Raw genomic sequence first — 26,064 nt, 5'->3', positions numbered from 1 at the left:
CAAATCGCAGTAAAATGTAGCAGTATGTTGGAGATTGTGTTCGCATCTAATTGATGGAAATCATAGGTCAGGAAATAAACTCAGAGGAAGGTCCTGAAACATTGAATTGCTAAGCGTGCGCTCGTGAATGGTAATGTTATATTTAAAGAGGCACGTTGCTAAATAACCTTTATTTAAATACTTACTTTCGAGGATGTAGCTGACGATCTGGTTTGTAATATGTCAGATGTCTGTGGACTGGGAGGAGATGACAGATCCAGCCAGCCAACCAGTGACAAGCTGACGAGATGATTTCAATGAAAATGCGGCGTGTCCAGCCCACGAGCGCAGTTCTGGTCCAGTAAAAGTCAATCCCTGCCTTTGATATTCAGCTCCTAGCTGGGGCAATGGAGATAGAATAAAAGGTTCAGAGCAAATCGTAAAGTAGTCTACGGGAGCCCGACCGCGGAGCTCTTAACACTGATAGGAGTCATGATGACAACTTTGCAGCTTTGCATGCTGCTCTTTGTAGCGGTAAGTGATATTAAACTCTGTGTTTTTTGCTTTGAAGTATGTATGCGCGATCGCAAATATAATGGCCCCCTTTCTCTCTACCTGTAACCGCCAGCATCGGGGAAATGTGGCGGTATACATGTACAGTTAACACTCCATTACTTTGCAGCGCAGTTCCTGGATAGCAGGTCAGACAGTTTTAAATAAAGGGCATGCAATCAATGCACTGGAGTCCGGTTCGAAATTGACTCAGATTGCTCCTGCAATCGCAGCTTATAGCAGAGTTGAGCTTCCACTGAACTTTTGAATCGGGTGTTGTTAAATGGTTTTGACGGGAAAGAAAATGCCGTTTTATAGCAACTTTCTGAAAATCCCCTTCGTGTTTTATTCACGGCTTCCCGTTTTGCAAGACGAATTCACCTCGGAGAAAATATTTAAGTTCGAGGGACGTTGTGAAAATCTAATTTATGTTTTGAAGCAATTGGCTCCAATTCATCAGCAGTGCCAAGGCAGGTTGAACGCGCTTCATCTCTGTGTATTTTGGTGCTGTGCAAGCACACCTCCGCCTGCGATAATACGCGGAGGTTATTGCTGTGTGTATAACCTCCTTGGTTTCGGGTTAGATCTACACGTTCTTTTTTCTGATATTGCTTTGTCCTCCGGTGATGTCTCTCTTTTTATCACTTCACTCGGCTGATCGAAACCAATCGATTCTCCACAGTGAATCTGGACTGATGTCAAAGTCATTTAAATGTTGATACTTTGACATTGTTTTCGAGGTTGCCGAGGGTTGGGTGGGTGTTCGCGTCCAGATGGAAGAGGGAGAGAACCGCTACCCGGTTATGTAGAATATTTGCCCGACTGTTCAGCCGCGGGTAACCTGGTACACTGGACAGTTCTTATAGTAACTTGATCTTTCAGCAAAACACTAAACTGCTGGAGAAACTCAGCAGGGCAGGCGGCATCCGTGAGGGGTGTGGGGGGGGGGGGGGGGTGGAGGATAGATAGTCGCCATTTCCAGATGAAAAGTCTCGACCTGAGGTGGCAACTGTCCATTTATCTCTGTAGATGCTGCTGATCGCTGAATTCCTCCAGCAGTTTTTTTTTGCTCCATATTCTAGTATCTGCAGTTTCTTGTGGCTCCAATTTGATTTTGAACCGTGCGGGAGAGCGTGGAACAAATAGAACGCCATGCATTGGGAAACATTGATTCCTTCGGGGTTACTGAATGGAAGTGAAGCAACTCTAAATTCTGTTCATGCCCGAGTCTGTGCTGTTTAAAAGCAGGCGGCACTGTTATCGTTTCGGCTCACCGGCTGTGAAATTATTTTCTATCGAAAAGGGCGGAGAAAAGGATTTTTTAAACAACAGAACTGAGTTTCCAAGATAGTTTGTTGCATGGTTCCGTAGTTCGTTTTACCGCCCTTTAAGGTACAAAATAATTTCACAGATATGCTGCTGCGTTGGAACTGCTCTTAAACAACATGGACGCATGCATGTTCGGAATTCCGAGCTGCTTCACTCATATTCAATAACCCCAAAGGATGAAATGTGTGCGGGAAGGCAGCCAATGAGCATTGGTGTATAAATGTGCTCACTGTAACCAGCATACACACGGAAAGAGAGAGCGGCAATCTGGAAAACCTGATGGCACTGTAAACTAGAAATGGGGTGAATAGAAAGATGCCAAAAGGGTAAAAAGAAGCCCTTTCCCAAAGCGTAACGCGTGGTCAGTCATTAGCTTTTTGAGCCTTTGCAATTTTATAACCAGGAGAGAGGACTTGGAAGTGCCCAAAAGGCCATATATAATTAAAAAGAGCAACGCTGGTTCAGTTAATCGAATGTGACCAGCAAGGGGCGTAATTCTGAATGAACGAGCGTAAAAATTGTTCGGGGAGTTGAAGACCATTAACCAGGAGAGACGGGGAAACACTGTCTAAAATCTCTTTCGAAAATTGCAGTTTTATTATATAGAGCATTAGGCTAATTAGATTACAACGAAGTGCCCACAAACCCTGTTTAGAAATAGCCAGTATGGGGATGTTCCATTTCATTACGCATCCTACGAATTGGTCAATATAGGACACAGCACCAGATTTATCACTGGATGAACGGAAGGCGGTGATTTTGTTGAACGCTGTTTAGATTTGTGGTACTTGAATTGTCAAAATCTGGGGAATTTTGCAACAAAAGTTAATATGATTTGAAGAGGAACAAAGAAGATAATTGGAAAGGAAGACTGTGATAGTGAAAATGATTATAACAGGTGGTTCCAGTAAGAGTGAGAGCCACATCGTGGGCCAAGAGTGTAACATTTATAATTTTGATTACATCAGGCAGAGGGAGACACAGCCCTGTGGCCTCTTTACGTAATTAATATAATCGTGATTCTGGCTACAAAGTTTCACAGGCACTCCTCAGTCTTGTCACCCTGTACTGTAGTCTTATTGCTGATAACACTATCTGTAAATTTTGTGTCAATGTGCAGAATTGGACCTTCGACCTGAAATATTGACTGGTTTTACTTTTCACAGATGCTGCTTAACTGGATGATCTCATCTCCATTCCATCATTTCTGTTTGCATTTCAGATTTCAGCACCTATAGTTTTTTTTTCAAATTGTTCTCAGTATCTCCATGTGCAAAGCATTAATTTATCAAAAACAGTCGTGTTCCATGTACTGAATTTAGAGTACGCTTAAGTGTTTACAACACTCCAAGTACTCCAAAGCTCTCAGTGACTTTAACTCCCAAAGCAAAATATTGTGATGTTGGGAATTTGAAATGCAAAACAGAAAGTGCCATATATATTCAGCAAATCAGGCAGCATCTTAGAGAGATGTTTCATCAGCACTACCAAATTTACCATAAAAATTAAAAATGCTGAAAAGACACAGCAGGTATGCAGATAGAGAAAAACGATTAACCTTTTGGGTTCGAAACAATTTTATCTGAACTGGGGATTGTCTAAAGGCTTTTCACCTGAAAGTTAACTGTTTCTCTTTCCAGGAATGCTGTTTGACCAGCCGAGTGTTTCCAACATCACCTGTTTGTATTTCAGATTTGCAGTATCTGTAATTCTCTAATCTTTATTTACTATAATTGAAGCTCAGTGAGTCCAGTCTGCAGAGAGATAGTTGGTCCTGAGTCAAATTATTCACTGGCAGAGAGTTGCCTTAATTTTTGGTTGTGCTTCAAAGACATGAGTTATAGAATAATACATCAAAGAAATGGGCCCTTTGGACCAAATTGTCCATGCCTACCTACCAAGGTGCTTACGGAAACTAGTCACATCTGCCTGCATTTAGGCAATATCCTTCTAAACCTTTCCCATCCATACACCTGTCTAAATGTCTTTTAAATGCTATAATTGTACCCACTTGTACAATTTCCTCTGGCAATTTGTTCCATATACCTATAATGTTCTATACGGAAAACTTGCCTCTCAGGTCTCCTTTAAATCTTTTATCTTCTCACCTTAAGCATATGCCCTCTCGTTTTAGGCTAGTGTAAAAACTCTGACCTTATCTATGCCAGTGTAACTCCTGAAGACATCATCAGCAAAATGGTCAGTGCTTATTTGCAGGAGAGCAGTTAGAGAGCAAGGGCTCACACCAGGTTCCTGGCATGGCATTATAGTTAGTAATACACTTCTTTATATATAATGATATTTTAACCTTGTTGGATACTGCTTCCAATTATGGGAATATATCCTGAGCACTGATTAAGATAGCAGCATATTTTTTCACTTAAATTTAACAATTCCAAGTATATAAGTGTAGAGTCAGTATGTACAAATTAATAAGGATTAGTTCTGATGAAAGTTATTGACCTGAAAAAAACACCATAAGACACATCAGCAGAACTAGGCCATTTGGCCTATCAAGTCTTCTCCAGCATTCCTTCATGGCTGATTTATTATCCCTCTCATCCCCATTCTCTTGCCTTTTTCCTGTAACCTTTGATGCCTTTATTCATATAGAATCTATCAACCTCCGCTTTAAATATACCCAAAGACTTAGTCTCCACAGCCAACTGTGGGAATGAATTCCACAGATTTACCACTCTCAGGCTGAAGAAATTCCTCTGAATCTCTGTTCTAAAGGGATGTTCTTCTATTCTGAGGCTGTACTCTCTGATGCTTGTCTCCACAATTATATAAAACTCATCTCTGTTTTAAAAGGATGCCCCTCTATTGCAAGGCCATGTCCTCTGGTCTTAGACTCTCCCACCATTGGAAACATCCTGACCACATCCACTCCATCAAGGCCTTTCACCATTCGGTAGGTTTCAACAAGGTCATCCCTCATTCTTCTGAATTCTAGTGAATACAGGCCCAGAGTCATCAAAAGCTCTTCATATGACAAGCTGTTCAATCCTGGAGTCAGAACCTCCTTTGCACCCTCTCCAGTTAAGTGAGGCCTCAACAGTGCTTTATAAAGTTTCATCATTACATCCTTGCTTTTCTATTCTAGTCTCCTGAAATGAGTGTTAACATCACACTTACCTTCCTCACCACAGACTCAACCTGCAAATGAACCTTTCGAGAATCCTCTACAAGAACTTCTAAGTCCCTTTGGATCTCAGTTTTTTGTATTTTCTATCTATTTAGAAAACAGTCAACCCTTTTATTTCTTCTACCAAAGTGCATGTTCACACACTTCCCGACACTGTATTCCATCTGCCATTTCTTTTTCCATTCTCCTAATCTGCTACAGAAGTAGCCACTCTACTTCCTCAAAACTACCTGCCCCTCCATCTATCTTAGTATCGTCTGCAAACTTTGTAACAAAGCCATCAATTCTATCATTCAAATCATTCACATATAATGTAAAAAGAATCAGTCCCAGCACAGACCCCTATGGAACACCATTAGTCACCGGCAGCCAAACAGAAAGGCTCCCTTTAATCTCACTCTTTGCCTCCCGCCAATCAGCCACATGCTAGATTCTTCCCTATAATACCATGGGCTTGTAGCTTGTTAAGCAGCCTCGTGTGGCACCTTGTCAAAGGCCTTCTGAAAATCCAAGGACATAACATCAACTGATTTTCCTTTGTGTATCTTGCTTGTTATTTCTTCAAAGGATTCCATCAGATTTGTCAGGCGAGATTTTCCCTTATGGAAACCATGCTGACTATGGCCTATTTTATCATGTGTTTCCAAGTACCCTGGGACCTCATCCTGAACAGTCGACTCCAACATCTTCCCAACTACTGACATCAGACTAACTAGCTTATAATTTCCTTTCTTCTGCCTCTGTTTCTTCTGGAACAGTGGAGTGACATTTGCAATTTTCCAGTCTTCCAGAACCATTCCGGAATCCAGTGATTCTTGAAAGATTATTACTAATGCCTCCACAATCTCTTCAGCCACCTCTTTCAGACCCCTGGGATGTACACCATCTGGTCCAGGTGACTTATCTACCTTCAGTCCTTTCAGTTTCCCAAGAATGTTCTCCCTATAATGGTAGCTTCACACACTTCATGACCGCTGACACCTGGAACTTCCACCAGACTGCTAATGTCTTCCACAGTGAAGACTGATGCAAAATATTTATTCAGTTAATCTGCCATTTCCTTGTCCCCCATTACTACTTCCCCAGCATTGTTTTTCAGCGGTCCGATATCTACTCTCACCTCTCTTTTACACTTTATGTAACTGAAGAAACTTTTAGTATCCTCTTTAATATTATGGACTAGCTTACTTTCATATTCTATCTTTACCATCAATGACTTTTTTCATTACCTTCTGTTGGTTTTTCAATGCTTCCCAATCCCCTAATTTCCCACCAATTTTTCCTCTATTACATACTTTGGCTTTAATGTTGGCTTTGAATGCTCTTGTTAGCCACAGTTGAGTTATCCTGCCTTTAGAATACTTCTTCTTTGGGATGTATCTATCTGAATTGCTTCCAGAAATTCCAACCATTGTTGCTCTGCTGTCATCCCTGCCAGTGTTCTTTCCAATCAAAATTCAGGGTGAATTTGATCATATTATAATCACTTGTCCCTAAGTGTTCTTTTACTTTAAGTTCTCTAATCAATTCCAATTCATTGCACAACACCCAATCCAGAATAGCTGATCACTTAGTGGGCTCAACCACGAACTGCTCTAAAAAGCCATTTCATAGGCATTCTAGAAAATCCCCCTCTTGTAAACCAGCACCAACCTGTTTTCCCAATCTATTTACATACTGAAATCCCCCATGACTATTGTAACATTGCTCTTTTGGCATGCATTTTCTATCTCCTTCTATCAGTTTCAATGATATCCTCCCTCATTCTTCTAAACTTCAGTGAGTACAGGCCCAGAGCCATCAAATACTGTTTATATATTAACCCTTTCATTCCCTCGATTATTCCTGTGAGCCTCCTCTGGACCCTCTCTAATGCCAGCACATCATTTCCATAAGACTATAAGACAAAGGAGCAGAATTAGGACATTCAGCCCATTGAGTCTGCTCTACCATTCCATCATATCTGATCCCGGATCCCACTCAACCTCATACACCTGCCTTCTTGGCATATCCTTTGTTGTTCTGACCAATCAGAAAACTATCAACTTCTGCCTTAAATGGCCTTGACTTGGCCTCTACCACAGTCTGTGGCAGAGCATTCCACAGATTCACCATTCTCTGGCTAAAAAAATTCCTCCTTACTTCTGTTCTAAAAGGTTACCCTCAATTTTGAGACTGTGCCCTCTAGTTCTGGATACCCGCACCATAAGAAACATCCTCTCCACATCCACCCTATCTAGTCCTTTCAACATTCGGTAGGTTTCAATGAGATACCCTTGCATTCTTCTCAATTCCAGTGAGTACAGACCTAAAGCTGCCAAACGTTCCTCACATTTTAACGCCTTCATTCCTGGAATCATCCCCATGAATCTACTCTGGACTCTGTCCAATGATTACGCATCCTTTCTGAGATACAACCTGACTGGTATTTTATAAAGCCTCAGCATTATTTTTTCCTTCTTTACCACAGACTCAGACCTGTAAATTAACCTTCTGGGTGTCTTGCACGAGGATTCCAAAGTCACTCTGAACCTCTGATGTTTGAACCTTCTTTCTGTTTAGATAATAGTCCACATTATTGTTCCTTTTACCAAAATGCATTATCATACATTACTCAGCACTATATTCCATTTGCCACTTTATTGACCATTCTTGCAATTTGTCTAAGTCCTGCTGCAAATGCATTGCTTCCTCAGCACTACCTACCCCTCTACCTGCCTTCATATCATCATCAAACTTTGCCACAAAGCCATCAATTCCATTATCTAAATCAATGACAAACAATGTGAAAAGTAGCGATCCCAATACTGACCCCCGAAGAACACGGCGAGTCACTGGCAGCCAACCAGAAAAGGCCCCTTTTACAGTATTTCCACTCGCTGCCTCTTGCCTGTCAGCCATTCCTCTATCCATGCCAGTATTTTTTCTGTAATGCCATAGGATTTCATCTTGCTAAGCAGCCTCATGCCTAGCACCTATCAAATGCCTTCTAAAAATCCAAGTAATTGACATCCACTGCCTCTCCTTTGTCCACCCTGCTTGTTACTTCCTCGAAGTACTCTAACAGATTTGTTAGGCAAGATTTCCCTTCGCAGAAACCATGCTGACTTTGACTTATTTTATCATCAGTCTCCAAGTACCACATCCTTAATAATACACTCCCAACACTTTCCCAACAACTGAGGTTAGGCTAACTGGCCTACAACTTCCTTTATTTTGCCTTCCTCCCTTAAAGAGTAGAATGACATTTGCATTCTTCTAGTCCTTTGGGTCCATGCCAGAATCAAGTGATTCTTGAAAGATCATGACCAATGCATCCATTATCTCTTCAGCAACCTCTTTCAGGACTCTGGGATGTAGTCCATCTGGTCCAGGTGACTTATCCACCTTAAGACCTTTCAGTTTGCCTAGTACTTTTCCCTCTGTAATAGCAATGGCTCTCACTCCTGCTTCCTGACACTCATGGACTTCTGGCACACTGTGAGTGTCTTCCACAGTGAAGACAGATGCAAAGTACCCATTAAGTTCATCTGCTATTTCTTTGTCTCCCATTACTACCTCACTAACATAATTTTCCAGTGGTCCAATATCAACTCTCACCTCCCTTTTACTCTTTAACTGAGAAAACATTTAGTATCCTGATAGTTTACCTATTATTGGCTAGTTTGCCCTCATATTTCATCCTATTCCTTCCTATAACTTTTTTGGTTGCCTTTTGTTGGATTTTAAAAGCTTCCCAATCACTTCTGCGACCTTATATGCCCTTTCCTTGGCTTTTATGCAGTTCTTAACTTCCCTCGTTAACCACGGTTGCCTACACCTGCCATTTGAGAACTTCTTCTGTGGGACATATCTATCCTGCGCCTTGTGAACTATTCCCAGAAACTTCAGCTATCTCTGCTCTGCCTGTATCCACCTCCAATCCACCTGGGCAAGCTCTTCCCTCATGTCTCTGTAATTCCCTTTATTCCATTTTGATATTGATACATGTGGCTAATGCCTCTCCCTCTCAAATTGCATTGTGAATTCAATCATATTATGATTAGTGCCCCTCAAAGGTTCCTTTACATTAAGCTTCCTAATATGATCTGGGCTATTACACAACACCCAATCTAAGACTCAAGCACAAGCTGCTCTAAAACAACATTTAAATCCTCATCTCAGGTCCTCATCCAACTTTTGTTACTTCAATAAAAAGGATGTCCCTCGTAAATCTGTGCTGGTTCCTGTTTATTCATCCATTTGGCTTGCTGAGGCAGCCATTAATTTTCTCCTAGATTATGTTTCTGAAGATTTTTCCACCACTGTCTTTAAACTATAACTGCCAGATTTATCCTTCAAGAGTACAGTATTACTAGCCCTTCAGCACCTTTCCCGTGTTACTGACTATTTGAACATTGGCAATTTCTGCCTTTTATTTCCTTCAGTGGCCAAAGATCTATAACGATCAGACCAAGCAACTTTGCTGGATCTTATTGGCCTTTCTTGTTCTTCTTCTTATCTCATCCATTATCTTAATATAGATCTAATTTAAAACTTGGACCTTGTGTTATACATCTTCTAACAGCAGTCCATTTGGTTTCCAATTGTTCTAACTGCATATACTACTGTTCATTCATTGTTAATGCTCCTGACTTTTGGATTTCCTTTTATGTCATCCTCCACTATTTTCTTGTACTGTCCCTTCACTCCATGTTTCTATTTTAATATTGTTTACACTTTTCATATTTGGTCTAATTCTCCATTGCATTTTTATGCTGATGTGGTCTCTTTTCTGGTTTGCCTTACTTTAATTGTCATCAAAAAATGTCCAGCTGTGGCTGTTCTACCATTTCACTTTAAATATTCCTGGACTATACCTGAACTTTTGCTTCTTGGGCATTTCTCATAACTCTTTAATCTGGGTCAGATTCTTCCTCATTTAACTGAAATTTCCCATCCTCCAGTGAAGTAGTTGTTACTTTAAATTGTTCTTTGTCCTCCTCCATAGTCTGTCTGTCTGAGGCCTCTATCGGTCAGAGCTGTCCATGGATATTGCGTCCCATCTGTCTAGATATACAAGCCTGTGCAGTTCAATATGGAGAGTAAGCTATTGCCCGTGTAGCAAGCTCCCTCTCTCCCCACATCTGATGAACCCAAAGGAACGGCAGAGACTGATACAGTTCGGTACCAGCAGTGTTGCAGGAGCTGCCAGTCAACATTCAACTCAATGTAGGACTGCCCTAGTGACAGTATTCCTTATATGTCATCCTCCACTATTTTCTTGTACTGTCCCTTCACTCCATGTTTCTATTTTAATATTGTTTACACTTTTCATATTTGGTCTAAAATATTCTTAATACTTTACTTTTTTATTATTATTGATATATTGCTTAGCTTTGTTAATCAGTTATTTGCTAATTTAATTCCTTATTGCACATAATGACATATTGACTTAATGTATCTTTTTTTGTCAATCTTCAATAATAATTAATAAAAAGATTTTAAAATGAAGGACTGCCCTAGTGACTCCAGCTCCGGATCCTTCCCTTGGGGTTTACTCACAAAGCTTTCCCCATGAGTGGGTATTGCTGCAAGGCAGTGGAGGTTTGAGATCAGAGATTTCCTTTGCCTAGATGAGCTGCCAACCACGGCTGGCGAACCCCATCTGCCCAAAGCGACTGATTTTAAGGCCTTTGCCCATTCTCCTGTCAGTAGAAATGGTTCAGCTGGGCTTTGTAACTAAGCCACGCATGAAGGCCAGGAGCTGGACGTGGTTGTCAGATGCTATTTGAGGTGCACACCATTGGCAGTGGAAACTTGTCCCCATTACCACCCCCCCAGCTATAACAACCTTAGTAACTTCCAACTTTACAATACTAAACAAGCTTGTTTGTTTGAATCTAATATTCTGTAATTTACTGTATTATCTTTCATATTTGTTTTATCTCATATACCAGATCAAGTAGTATGTTTACCGGAAGTACCGGTAAACAATAACTAACAGACATAAATTGTAAACTGGTGCTCTGAACCTCTTTTGTGTGGATAGAAATTCATTGTGCTGATCAATATTAACTTGCAAGATCAACCCTTCTGAATATATTTTTACCTCCATACCTGATTACATTGAAAATTTAGCCTATACAATTTCTGCCTGTAATCTTTGCAATCATTATAAACTCATTCATATTCTTACAATGCTTAGCATCCTCCTTAATTACATGGTACTACAATGTCAATGCATTAGCTTGTAAGAATAAAATAATGAAATTAAGCCTTTCATTCAGAATCTGATTTATTCCCCTATTGAATAAATACATCCTCCACTCCCCTTGAATCAACAATTATCTACTTCTCTGTAGAATGTTCAACAGAAATGTCCCAAACTTTTTGGTATCAATCCATGCTGTCATTTGCCCGATTATGCTCTGTATATGATTTTATTCTTAAATTATTTAATCTGATTTTGAACTATTTAGAAATTAGTATACTGTCCTGGAGGGGGAGATACTTTAAAATGAAGCATGAAGGTGGGATAAGATGCATGAAGATGGGCAAGAGGTTGTGCAGATCAGGAAGGCTGGGATAGTGTGATGATAAAAAAATCTACAGTACACTGAGTTGATACAGTAAATGGCATGGTGGGTGGACTAGGAAAAAGGTGAATCACAGCAAGGTGCATGTGAAGGAGAATGGAGAGATGCAGGTAACAGGGAAGGAGCCACTCAGTGAAACCTCAGTGCTGCATGAATGGCTTCACTTTTCTTGGAAAATTAAAGGTGGACTTTTCCAGTAGCGTATCCTGATTAAAGTCTATTTTAATGTTGTAAATATTCTTGGTGATCTCCAGAAAAGTGATACCACTGCACTACTACTGATTGGATTAACACAGATACTTTTTCCGTTTTATATTAAGGAAAATAAGAATGCACGTACAATGGTCACAGTTCAAAGTAAATTTTTTATCAAAGTATGTATATGTCACCAGATACAACTCTGAGATTCATTTTCTTGCAGGCATTCACAGTGGAAGAAAGAAAATACAATAGAATCAATGAAAAACTACCCACAAACAAAGATTGACAACCAATGTGCAAAGTAGACCAACTGTGCAAATTCAATAATAATAATAATGATAATGACCAATCCATTATTGCAGATAGGACAATCTATGATAGATGTCCATATATAATATTACAGGATAAACAAGAAAGGCCAATTTACTTGATAGATTCAAACACACAGGACTTACAGAAATCAATAAGTGAGGAACACCAGAAATATGCTGAACTAAAAGAGGAAATTGAAAGACTTTGGAATATGAACAGGGTATACATTGTCCCAAAAATAATATCTACAATTGGTATCATTCCAAAATCACTACACAATAGCATTAAACAATTAGGGCTACACAGTAATATCTTTGTAAATCTTCAGAAAGTCACAATACTAAACACCACTAGAACAGTCTGAAGTTCCTAGCAATTGGGAAATGAGTGTGCTTGGCTATGCCCATACCTCAGGTTTTACTGGCGAGCTGAGAAAAAATGGAACTATTTTCTAAAGATGTAATATGACCTTTGGACTAAATAAGTGCAGAACATTAAACATAAAGTAAGTTGCAATAGAGCTAATAGAATACAAAACAGAGCAGCAGGATACAATAGAAACAATGGATGAAAATGAAACATACACTCTGCCTACAAAAATTCCCCATTAGAAGTTTTCATTTTCATTCTAAAAGGATACCCCTCTTTTCTGTGGCTGTGTCTTTTAGTCTTAGACTTTCCCACCATAGGAAACATCCTCTCCATATCCACTCTATCAAAGTCTTTCACCATTCAATAGGTGAGGGATAGCTGCATGGACTTCCTCTGGATAACAAAGAAATGCAAATACTGTTCAGATTGCTGTCAATGCCAGCAATGGTGCATTGACATACAACAATCCATGGATATGACAACTTATATGCAAGCTTCAGTCTGTAAGTAAACCTTTCCACGTTCCTGACCACTGGCTCAGCTGTGTACCTGCCTTCCCCCCACTCTGTATCCTGGTTCTGGCCGCACAAGCATCTATGATTATGTCCCTGGTCTTCCTGACCCCAATACCATGATGGTAAATCAGCAGATAACAAGGGCTTGGCAATATTTGAATTGCTAAATGGCTTGCCATTCTAATGCTCTGAGCTTCTGCACATTTACAATTTGACAATCTTTTTTTTATAGTTTCAAATCTTATGTCTATTCGAACCAAGCAGAGAGAATTTAAGATTAGTTTCTAACATTCTTCAGATCAGACTGCAAACTCAGACTTGGAGGTTGGAGAATAACTGAGTAAACTATTCAGGTATTTTCAATATTGCCACTTTGCAAATTTTAAACCCTTTCCCACATTAGCAACATCATCATCAATCTGATTGGCTTATCTGAGAAAGCGGAAGGAATTAGGATACAACAACATCATTTTTGCCATTGATGTAGGTGGCATTATATGTTAAGAATTCCCAATGAGACAGGGAAGTTATGGTAAGGTACAGGAACCGTGGTGTACAAAGGCTGCAATAAATCTAGTCACAAAGAAAAGAAAAGCTTACAAAAGGTTCAGAGAGCTAGGTAATGTTAGAGATCTAGAAGATTATAAGGCTAACAGGAAGGAGCTTAAGAAGGAAATTAGGAAATTAGGGGACGGGAGAGGTTCCGGAGGATTGGACGGTTGCGGATGTTGTTCCTTTATTCAAGAAAGGGAGTAGAGATAGCCCAGGAAATTATAGACCAGTGAGTCTTACTTCAGTGGTTGGTAAGTTGATGGAGAAGATCCTGAGAGGCAGGAATTAGGAATATTTGGAGAGGTACAATATGATTAGGAATAGTCAGAATGGCTTTGTCAAGGGCAAGTCGTGCCTTACGAGCCTGATTGAATTTTTTGAGGATGTGACTAAACACATTGATGAAGGAAGAGCAGTAGATGTAGTGTATATGGATTTCAGCAAGGCATTTGATAAGGTACCCCATGCAAGGCTTATTGAGAAAGTAAGGAGACATGGGATCCAAGGGGACATTGCTTTGTGGATCCAGAACTGGCTTGCCCACAGAAGGCAAAGAGTGATTGTAGACGGGTCATATTCTGCATGGAGGTTGGTCACCAGTGGGGGTGCCTCAGGGATCTGTTCTGGGACCCTTACTCTTTGTGATTTTTATAAATGACCAGGATGAGGAAGTGGAGGGATGGGTTAGTAAGTCTGCTGATGACACAAAGGTTGGAGGTGTTGTGGATAGTGTGGAGAGCTGTCAGAGGTTACAGCAGGAAATTGATATGAAGCAAAACTGGGCTGAGAAGTGGCAGATGGCGTTCAACTCAGATAAGTGTGAAGTGGTTCATTTTGGTAGATCAAATATGATGGCAAAATATTGTATTAATAGTAAGACTCTTGGCAGTGTGGAGGATCAGAGAGATCTTGGGGTCCGAGTCCTAGGACGCTCAAAGCAGCTGCGCAGGTTGACTTTATGGTTAAGAAGGCATACGGTGTATTGGCCTTCATCAATTGTGGGATTGAGTTTAGGAGCTGGGATGTAATGTTGCAGCTAAAAAGGACCCTGGTCAGACCCCACTTGGAGTACTGTGCTCAGTTCTGGTCACCTCACTACAGGAAGGATGTGGAAGTCATAGAAAGTATTCAGAGGGGATTTACAAGGATGTTGCCTGGATTGGGGAGCATGCCTTATGAAAACAGATTGAGTGAACTTGGCCTTTTCTGCTTGGAGTGACGGAGGATGAGAGGTGACCTGATAGAGCTGTATATGATGATGAGAGGCTTTGATTGTGTGGATGGTCAGAGGCTTTTTCCCAGGGCTGAAATGATTGCCACAAGAGGACACAGGTTTAAGGTGCTGGGGAGTAGGTACAGAGGAGATGTCAGGGGTAAGTTTTTTAGTTAGAGAGTGGTGAGTGCGTGGAATGGGCTGCCGGCGACGGTGGTGGAGGCGGAAACGATAGGGTCTTTTAAGAGACTTTTGGATAGGTACATGGAACTTAGAAAAATAGAGGGCTATGGGTAAGCCTAGTAATTTCTAAGGTAGAGACATTTTCGGCACAGCTTTGTGGGCTGAAGGACCTGTATTCTGCTGTAGATTTTCTATGTTTCTATGTTTCAATTTATCATCAGTTTTGGTAAACTGCCTTGAAGTATTTAGTTACACTTCCAAGCAGACAGGAGTGACTTAAGTGAAATAAGCCCTACAGAGGCAGTGTGAGCTTTTGGCTTGGCCAGTTTGACCCTCTGCCAACTCAGCAATTATCTGTAGACAGCTTGAAAAGAAATAGTCAGCTTGAAGCTCAAGGATAAAAGCAATCAATGCACTGTCATGTGAAAAATACATTGATCCTTTAATTGATACCTTTTGCATATAGAATAACTTCCATCTTACATTATTCCTGTTGGTGTGAATTGCATATGAAGCTTGCAACAAATCAGAAGAAATATTCTATCAAGTGGTTGAAGACCAGATAATTGCTGGATGTTATATATCATGCCTCACAGAAGTGCAAATGTGTTTTGATTCAGTTTAAAAAGATATCATTATGGAAGGAAATAACTGCAAGCACAAGAAACTATCAGCTTCTCATTCCCAAGGCAAAACCCACACTCAAGCTTGTTACTAATTGCTGATGATACAACCATTGTTAGTAGAATTTCAGATGGTGATGAAAGGGCGTACAGGAGCGAGTTATGCTGCTTAGTTGGCTGGTGTCAAAGCAACAACCTTGCACTCAACGTCAACAAGACCAAAGAACTGATTGCGGACTTCAGGAAGGGTAAGATAAGGAAACACACATCAGTCCTCATAGAGGGATCAGAAGTGGAGAGAGTGAGGAATTTCAAGTTACTGTGTGTCAATATCTTTGAGGACCTAACTTGGATGCAACATATTGATGCAGCTATAAAGAAGGCGACACAGTGGCTATATTTCATTAGGAGTTTGAAGAGATTTGGTTTGTCAACTAAAACACTTGAAAACTTCCACAGATGTATCATGGAGAGCATTCTGACTGGCTGCATCACTGTCTGGTATGGGGGGGAGTGGTGTGGGGAGGGTTACTTCACAAGATCGAAATAAGTTACAGAAACTTGTAAAATTAGTCAGCTCCACATGGGTACCAGCTTCTATAGTATCCAAGGCAACTTCAAGAAAAATTTTTACGAAGATGGATTATTAAGGATCCCCACCACCCAGAACATGCCCTCTTCACACTGTTACCACTGGGAAGGAGGTACAGAAGCCTGTAGGCACACACTCAGTGATTCAGGAACAGCTTCTTCCCCTCAGCCAACAGATTTCTGAATGGACATTGAACTCATGAACACTACCTCATTACTTTTTTTTGTACTACTTGTTTTAACTTAAGTATTACATACACACACTTAATGTAACTCAGTTTTTTTTTGCTCTTTTTTATTTGTCATATTGCATTGTACTACTGCCATAAAGTTAACAAATTTCACAACATATGCCGGTGATAATAAATCTGATCCTGAATTGGCTTTAGATTTGTAAATTGACTCTGAGGAATGTCTGCATTCTTGCAGAGAGTTAATGGAAGGTGCTGGTCTGACATTTGATTCATCTGGAGATATTAAGTCAGATTTTCTGTTGCCCCTGAAATCATAGGTTTCAGTGCCCTGGGACACTGTTCAAAATGAGACGCCTGTGTGCAGGGCTCCTTGCACTCCTGTGTAACATAGAGACTGTCTCATACAAACAACTTGCACTCACACAATGGTTTTGGCTCCCTGGCTCAGAAGTTATTAAAGCTGTCAGTGTTATTGCGCCTACTGGATCAACCTCTAATAACATGGAATATGTTTGAAAATTGGCATTTTTAAAATATTTAACACAAAAAAACACACAATTTCAGTGGGTATAGGTCTGTCACTGTATAACTCTGGGTGGGCACTGGAGACTAGGATGTGTCTCAGAAATAATGTAAGAGAAATAAGATGTCATTCATAGTAAATGTGGATTTACTATGGTTGAAGCAGGAATACGTATTATATGCATAAACACACGACATTAATAGATATGGGAGTCTTGTTTTACTGCTCCACTCTTACCCCAAATGTACATACCTCTGGATATCAATTTATCCTTCTCTAATTCTATTCAAATATCCTAAGATCAACTTTAAATTTCAAGAAGATTGAACAAGAACTTGGCAACTGTAGTAAATGTTCAGTTGCATTTTCCCTTCTGGCTAAAAATTTTGATGATCTGTTGATTATACTCTATGCAAAATTCAGCAGTAAGATTGGCAGATTTTCTGAACAGCTTTGAAATACAGTTAAAGCTAAAAACAGTGTTGTAGCTGGAGATGCCTCGAAGTTCAAAGGTTTCAGAGGTACATTTAACGTCAGAGAAATGTATACAATATACATCCTGAAATGCTTTTTATTTCAACCATCCACAAAAACAGAGAAGTACCCCAAAGAATGAATGACAGTTAAATGTTAGAACCCCAAAGTGCCCACCCAGTTCTCCTCCCTCCTGCATGTAAGCAGCAGCAAACAACACTCCTCCTCCCCTATCGGGAAAAAAAGAAGCATGAGCACCATCACCAAGCACTCAAATGTGAGCAAAGCAATAGCAAAGATACAGACTTGCAGTTAACCCAAAGACTTCACATTTCACCCGGTATTCGACATTCCACAGACTCTCTCTCCCTAATAAGGGAGAAAAGGGTGTCTTCACATTCTGTATTCAGTTAAGCTGTAAATTTAGGCAGAAATTTGACATTAAAAAGTGTACAATACACTATTATACAATTGTTGAAAAGGGATGTAGATATCCATATGCTTAATGCGTTTGCATTATTTCAAGGAAATTCAGTGGGAATTATTGCAAAGTACTAATCTTTTTTCTGGTTGAAAATTTTGATGATTTAAGCCCCACGGCCAGATTAAACTTCATTGCACAGGCTGAATTTTAGCAGGGTAGTGAGGAGTTTTGTACTGTCAGAAGCACTGTCTTCTGAAAGACATGGTTAAATGGTGTTCCCTTATTTGCCCTTCCTTGAAGTTTAATCTAGAACCATTTGTCGCTGTACCTCCTTAATTTGTTTTCAATTCCCTGGAATTTGGAGTGCAGGGAACAATCTAATTTGGCAGAATTAGATGCACTTGCTGCTCCAGCTCTGTGATAATAGCCCTACAAGATTTGCAAATCTCAAGCCAACTATTTTGTTAAAACTGTCCCAACCACAGTGTGTGTTCTTTTCAGTGATCCAAAATAAAAGCAGGCCTATCTCCAAGATAATTATACATCAACATCTTATTGAGATCCTACCAACTATATTGAAGACTATGCCAGTAGTTGTGATCTAACTCACAAGGAGAGGGGCCAGGCAGGTGAAAAAATGTCAACTTTCTACATATGCACACTTACAACCATCTCTTGTTGTAGAAGATCAACAAATTGAATCAAGGGTTATCTGTATCCTTGGGGTCTGTCATCATCTATTGATAGCTAACCTTTAAAATGGTATTGTGAGTTGCATACAGATATTCACATTCATCATATGGAGTGCATCCTCTATTTCAGCAGAAATCAAACAGGGTGGGTGTTGGCTTTATTAGGTCAGCCAACCATAGGGCCTGTTCTACACCTTGGATTCTCTATTTACTTCTTCTTGGGCAGTCTTTCAATGACAACTTGCCTCTATGGCAATTCTGTGGATCTGAGAATGCTGATGAGGCCAATTTAGGAACTGCAGTGGGACGCGAGTGGATAACTTCTGAAGTGGTGCACTCTTTTAAACCAGGATTTTATGTGCTGCTGTAATGTCCTAAATGTTTTTTCTCTACTTATAGCAGTTGTGGGCCAGATGTTCCCAAGAGAAGGTGTGTTTGCTGTAGTTTTTCAAGGAGGCTTTGAGCAAATCCTAGAATCTTTTCACAGGAGGATATCCAGTGTTGTGGGTGGGTACTTCTTGTAAGCAAATTCATTGGACAGCAAATAGTACAGAATATGCTGTACAATTGTGTAAGCAGAACCACAAAGAACTCACAACTACAAATTATGCCTATTATGTCTATGCTAGCTGTAAAAAGATTAACCAGCAGAGCAATACCTTGTAGCACTTGACCAGTAATTTTGCAGGTCAAAATGCTACTCAGTTGTTATGATCTTGCACTTTATGGTTTACCTGCACTGCACTTTATTTATCATTGTTATTCAAGCTCAGTGCACTATGTAAAGATTTTATCAGTATGAACAGTATGCAAGACAAGCGTTTCACTGTTTCTTGGTATATGTGACAAGAAACAAATACCAATTGTGATGAGGATTTCCTTTTCTACTACACTCTCAGGTAGAGTGTTAACAGATCGTCAATATCTTGAGTTAAATATTTTTTGTCATTTCTTCTATTGAATTGTTTGTATATTCCTTGTATAGTTACCTCAAACCTATGTCCCTTGGTTTTTGGCCATTCAGCTGAGTGAAATAGATCTTTCATATCCTATACACTTCAGCTTCCCCTCAGTGTGTTTTAAAGAAAAAAATACAGCTTAATTCAATCTCTCACCACCACTAAAATGCTTCAGCCTTTGTAGCATCCTTATAAATTTCTCCTCACCTTCTTATGTCTTTTTTTAAAGTGCAAACCAGAAATGTATGCAGTGATTAAGGTTGATAGGGGATTCGTTAGTTATGGGAACAGACAGGAGGTTCTGTGGGTGAGAATGCGATCCCTGAATGTTATGTTGCCTCCTGGATGATAGGGTCCAGGACATCTCAGATCAAGTCCTCAGCATTCTCAAGTGGGAGGGTGAACAGCCAGAGGTTGTGGTACCAATGCCATGGGTAGCATGAGTGACAAGGTTCTGCACAGGGAGTTCAGGAAGTTAGGTGCTAAATTAAAGGGCAGAACCTCCAACATTGTGATCTCAGGATTGCTACACATGCCACATGCTAGTGAGGCTAGAAGTAGGAAGATTATACAGTTTAATACGTGGCTAAGGAGTTGTAGGAGGCAGGGTATAAGATTTCTGGATCACTGGGCTCTCTTCCAGGGAAGGGGGTACCTGTACAGAAGAGACAGTTTGCACTTGAACTGGAGGGGGACTAATATTCTAGTGGAAAGGGGGTGTGGTGGGGACAGATTAAACTAGAATTGCAGGGGGATGGGAACCAGAGTGCCAGAACAGTTAGTGGAGAGGTTGTGGAGGTAGATGTTGGTAAGACCTCACACAAAAGTCAGGAATCAAAAGGTTGAGCATGTTGTGACTAATGTCTGGAGTTGCATATATTTCAATGCAAGAAGTATCGTAGGAAAAGAGGATGAGCTCAGGGCATGGATCAACACCTGGAATTATGATGTTGTTGCCATTAGTGAGACTTGGTTGCAGGAGGGTAGCTCAATGTTCTGGGGTTCCGTTGTTTTAGATGTGACAGAGCGGGAGGGATGAAAGGAGGACAGGTGGCATCACTAGTCAGGGAAAATGTCACGACAGTGCTTAGTCAGGACAGACTAGAGAACTCAACTAGTGATACAAGGGTAGTGACAGGGGACTCGATAGTTAGAGGTACAGACAGGAGGTTGCGTACACAGCATTCTGAAATAGGAGGGTGAGCAGCCAGATGTCATGGTACACATCGGTACCAATGACGTAGGAAGAAAGAGTGAGGAGGTCCTGAAGAGTGAGTATAGAGAATTTGGTAGGAAGTTAAAAAGCAGGACCTCGAGGGTGGTAATCTCAGGATTGCTACCTGTGCCACGTGCCAGTGAGGGTAAGAATAGGATGCTCTGGAGGATGAACACGTGGCTGAGGAACTGGTGTATGGGGCAGGGTTTCAGATTTCAGGATCATTGGGACCTCTTCTGGGGCAGGTGGGACCTGTACAAGAGAGACGGGTTACACCTGAACTACAAGGGGACCAGTATACTTGCAGGGAGGTTTGTTAGTGCTATTGGGGGGGGGGGGGGGGTTTAATCTAGATTTTCAGGGGGATGGGAACCAGAGTGCCAGAGTAGATAGTGGAGCGGGGGTGAAAATAAATGATGTTAAAGTTTCATGCAAAGTCACAAATAGAAGGGTTGTGTGTGGTGGTAATAATCTTCTGAGGTGTGTCTATTTCAATGCAAGGAGTATTGTGGGAAGGCTGATGAGCTGAGGGCGTGGGTTGACACGTGGAATTATGACATTGTAGCCATTAGTGAAACTTGGTTACAGGAGGGGCAGGGCTGGCAGCTTAATGTTCCCGGGTTTCAATGTTTCAGACGTGATAGAGGCAGAGGGATGAAGGTTGGGGGTTGGCATTGCTAGTCAGAGAAAATGCTACAGCAGTGCTCAGGCAGGACAGATTAGAGGGCTTGTCTACCAGGGCCATATGGGCAGAGCTGAGAAACAGGAAAGGTATGACTACATTAATGGAGTTGTATTATAGACCACCCAATAGTCAGCGAGAATTGGAGGAGCAAATCTGCAGAGAGATAGCAGACAATTGCAGGAAACATGAAGTTGTGATAGTAGGGGACTTCAATTTTCCACGTATTGATTGGGACTTCCATACTGTTAAAGGTGTAGACGGGTTACAGTTTGTAAAATGTGTTCAGGAAAGTTTTCTAAATCAATATATAGAGGTACCGACTAGAGAGGATGCAATATTGGATCTCCTATTAGGAAACGAGTTAGGGCAGGTGACGGAAGTGTGTGTAGGGGAACACTTTGGTTCCAGTGATCATAACACCATTAGTTTCAACTTGATCATGGATAAAGATAGATCTGGTCCTCGGGTTGAGGTTCTAAACTGGAAAAAGGCCTAATTTGAAGATATGAGAAAGGATCTAAAAAGTGTAGATTGGGACAGGTTGTTCTCTGGCAAGGATGTAATTGGTAAGTGGGAGGCCTTCAAAGGAGAAATTTTGAGAGTACAGAGTTTGTATGTTCCTGTCAGGATTAAAGGCAAAGTGAACAAGAATAAGGAACCTTGGTTCTCGAGAGATACTGGAACTCTGATAAAGAAGTAGAGAAAGATATATGACGTGAATAGGAAACAGGGAGCAAATAAGGTACTTGAGGAGTATAAAAAGTGCAAAAAAATACTTAAGAAAGAAATCAGGAGGGCTAAAAGAAGACATGAGGTAGCTTTGGCAGTCAAGGTGAAGGATAATCCAAAGAGCTTCTACAGGTATATTAAGAGCAAAAGGATATTAAGGGATAAAATTGGTCCTCTTGAAGATCAGAGTGGTCGGCTATGTATGGAACCAAAAGAAATGGGGGAGATCTTAAATGTTTTTTTTTGCGTCTGTATTTACTAAGGAAACTGGCATGGAGTCAATGGAAATAGGGCAAACAAGTAGTGAGGTCATGGAACCTATACAGATTAAAGAGGAGGAGGTGCTAGCTATCTTGAGGAAAATCAGAGTAGATAAATCCCCAGGACCTGACAGGGTATTCTCTTGGACCTTGAAGGAGACTAGTGTTGAAATTGCAGGGGCCCTGGCAGATATATTTAAAATGTTGGTATCTACAGGTGAGGTGCCGGAGGATTGGAGGATAACTCATGTTGATTTAAGCTCATGTTGTTCCATTGTTTAAAAGAGGCTCATAAAATTAATCTGGGAAATTATAGGCCATTAAGTTTGATGTCAGTAGTAGGTAAATTATTGGAAGGAGTACTAAGAGACAGGATCTACAAGTATTTAGATAGACAGGGACTTATTAGGGAGAGTCAACACGGCTTTGTGCGTGGTAGGTCATGTTTAACAAATCTATTAGAGTTTTTTGAGGAGGTTACAAAGAAAGTGAATGAAGGGAAGGCAGTGGATGTTGTCTACATGGACTTCAGTAAGGCCTTTGACAAGGTCCCGCATGGGAGGTTAGTTAGGAAGATTCAGTCGCTAGGTATACATGGTGAGGCAGTAAGTTGGATTAGACATTGGCTCAATGGGAGAAGTCAGGGAGTGGTAGTGGAGGATTGCTTCTCTGAGTGGAGGCCTGTGAATAGTGGTGTGACACAGGGATCAGAGCTGGGTCTATTGTTATTTGTCACCTATATCAATGATCTGGATGATAATGTGGTAAATTGGATCAGCAAATTTGCTGATGATACAAAGATTGGAGGTGTAGTGGACAGTGAGGAAGGTTTTCAAAGCTTGCAGAGGGATCTGGATCAGTTGGAAAAATGGGCTGAAAAATGGCAGATGGAGTTTAATATAGACAAGTGCGAGGTTTTGTACTTTGGAAGGACAAACCAAGGTAGAACATACAAGGTAAATGGTAGGGCACTGAGGAATGCAGTAGAACAGAGGGATCTAGGAATACAGATACAAAATTCCCTAAAAGTGGCGTCACATGTAGATAGGGTAGTAAATCGAGCTTTTGGTACATTGGCCTTTATACATCAAAGTATTGAGTGTAGGAGTTGGAATGTTATGGTGAAGTTGTATAAGGCATTGGCGAGGCCAAATTTAGAGTATTGTGTACAGTTTTCGTCACCAAATTACAGGAAGGATATTAATAATGTTGAAAGAGTGCAGAGAAGGTTTACAAGGATGTTGCTGGGACTTCAGAAACTGAGTTACAGAGAAAGGTTGAATAGGTTAGGACTTTATTCCCTGGAGCGTAGGAGAATGAGGGGAGACTTGATAGAGGTATATAAAATTATGATGGGTATAGATACAGTGAATGTAAGCAGGCTTTTTCCACTGAGGCTAGGGGAGAAAAAAAAACAGAGGACATGGGTTAAGGGTGAAGGGGGAAAAGTTTAAAGGGAACTATAGACGGGGCTTCTTCACACAGAGAGTGGTGGGAGTGTGGAATGAGCTACCAGATGAAGTGGTAAATGCGGGCTCGCTTTTAACATTTAAGAAAAACTTGGACAGGTACATGGATGAGAGGTGTATGGAGGGATATGGGCCGGGTGCAGGTCAGTGGGACTAAGCAGAAAAATGGTACGGTACAGCCAAGAAGGGCCAAAAGGCCTGTTTCTGTGCTGTAATGTTCTATGGTTCTAGTGAGGCTTTATGGGTGGAACTGAGGAATAAGAAAGGTATGACCACAGTAATGGGGCTGGGGCTATATTACAGACCACCCAACAGTCCGTAGGATTTTGAGGAACAAATTTGTAGAGAGTGTGATGATGCTGTCTCTTTGGGCATTCTGCTTGCAAGTGGATGGAGAAATCCTGATGTAAATAACTATTATTTCAGTTGGGATTGTTACAAGCCAATTGAAGAAGGCAGACAGATGGGCTGATTTGTGGGAAAATTCATAATACTTGACTTTTCTGTTAATATTCTTTTAAGGATTAAATATTTTATATATTAAATATTTGAAAAATTCTACTTTGATTACCATAGAATATATAACATGCATTAACCTTATTTGACTTTGTTACTTATAACTCAAGTGATGTAGATTGGTTGTACGACTTGATAAGGTGCACAGAGAAAATACTTATACAAATATACTGAAGTGCAAATAACACAGTAACTTTAAACATTCACCATTTACATCTTGATTTCAGCACTCAGTTTTTGAACATATACTTATGCGTAAATGTTTAAACAAAAACATAAATGACTGAAATACTTCAGGTAATTGTAAGCTGAAATCTGAAATAAAATAAATCAGAAAATGCTAAAATACTCAGCACGATGGGTAGCATTGGGCTTTGGGTGGTGGAGGGATGGTTAATGTTTCAAGTTAATGATGATTAATTAGAACTTAGAATAGTTAGAAATATAGAAGTTAGTACAGGAAGGTGGTGGTGGATGAGGAGAAAGTAAGATGAAGGATTTGTGCTAATTTTGATGAAAGATCACTGAAATGGAACATTAGCTCTTTTTCTCTCTACAAATACTGACTGATTTTCTGGGAATGTTATTTAATTCCAGCAAGTAGTTTGAGTGTGAGGGTTGCTCCCACAGTTCTCTGACTCAGATTTATGTTGAAACTATTCCCTTTCAAGTCTACAAAGTCTCTTAAATCTTCTCCCATCAAATATCCTGTATCTTTGAATATGCTAAATGAAACCATGTGCTGCTTTATAAACAGTAATGTATTTTTCTGGCCTGCTGTGAAATTGTCTTTAATATTATAGTCTACATTTAAATAGTTGTGGAAAGACATTCTAAAACAATACTCAACGGAACTATTACCAAACATTTGGAGAAGTTTGACTTGGTTAAGGAGAGGCAATATGGACTTGTTAAAAGCAAACTGATCAACATTTTTGATAAGGTGTTAAAGAAACTTGATGAAGGGATTGCAGTAGATGTTGTCCACATGATTTTCAGAGCGTATTTGGTAATGTCTGACACAAAAAGCTGGTTAAGAGGACTGAGACCCATGGGATTAAAGAGAGCACTAATAGAATAGAAAATTGGTTTTATGGTGTAAAGTGTAATGCAGTTCCATTAAGTCCATCTGTACTTCCCACTGCAGTTTGCATACCGTCCCAACCACTCAACAGATGACGCCATTGCTACCACCCTCCACCTGGCCCTAACCCACCTGGACAAAAAAGACACATACATTCGGATGCTGTTCATAGACTTCAGTTCAGCATTCAACACAATCATCTCTCAGAAACTGATTGGAAAGCTGAGCCTACTGGGCCTGAACACCTCCCTCTGCAACTGGATCCTAGACTTCCTGACTGGGAGACCCCAGTCAGTCCGGATTGGGAGCAGCATCTTCAACACCATCACACTGAACACGGGGGCCCCCCAAGGCTGTGTGCTCAGTCCACTGCTGTTCACTCTGCTGACCCACGACTGTGCTGCAACACACAGCTCGAACCACATCATCAAGTTCGCTGATGACATGACTGTGGTGGGTCTCATCAACAAGAACAATGAGTCAGCTTACAGAGAGGTGGTGCAGCGGCTAACGGACTGGCGCAGAGCCAACAACCAGTCTCTGAATGTGAACAAAACAAAAGAGATGGTTGTTGACTTTAGGAGGGCATGGAGCAACCACTCCCCGCTGAACATCGACCGCTCCTCGGTAGAGATCGTTAAGAGCACGAAATTTCTTGGTGTTCACCTGGTGGAGAATCTCACCTGGTCCC

At 40.6% G+C, this 26,064-nt stretch overlaps 1 protein-coding gene across 2 annotated transcripts in view; it reads left to right on the top strand.

Annotated features, from left to right (window-relative positions):
• Positions 1-294: 294 nt before the first annotated feature.
• The window catches only part of LOC140741476 (tumor necrosis factor receptor superfamily member 16-like), a 130,528-nt gene continuing 104,758 nt past the window's right edge, over positions 295-26,064 (top strand). Inside the window, exon 1 of one of the 2 annotated variants that reach the window (XM_073071717.1) lies at positions 295-513. In XM_073071717.1, the coding sequence (XP_072927818.1) occupies positions 472-513 (42 nt within the window). In that variant the 5' untranslated portion in view covers positions 295-471. The remainder of the gene's footprint in view (positions 514-26,064) is intronic. The other variant, XM_073071716.1, reaches the window with a different exon arrangement.

The sequence above is a fragment of the Hemitrygon akajei genome, chromosome 18, assembly GCF_048418815.1.
Source record: "Hemitrygon akajei chromosome 18, sHemAka1.3, whole genome shotgun sequence".
In the NCBI taxonomy this organism is placed as follows: domain Eukaryota; kingdom Metazoa; phylum Chordata; class Chondrichthyes; order Myliobatiformes; family Dasyatidae; genus Hemitrygon; species Hemitrygon akajei.
Note: the sequence above shows the minus strand (reverse complement) of the source record. Positions and strands in the feature narration are given on the sequence as shown.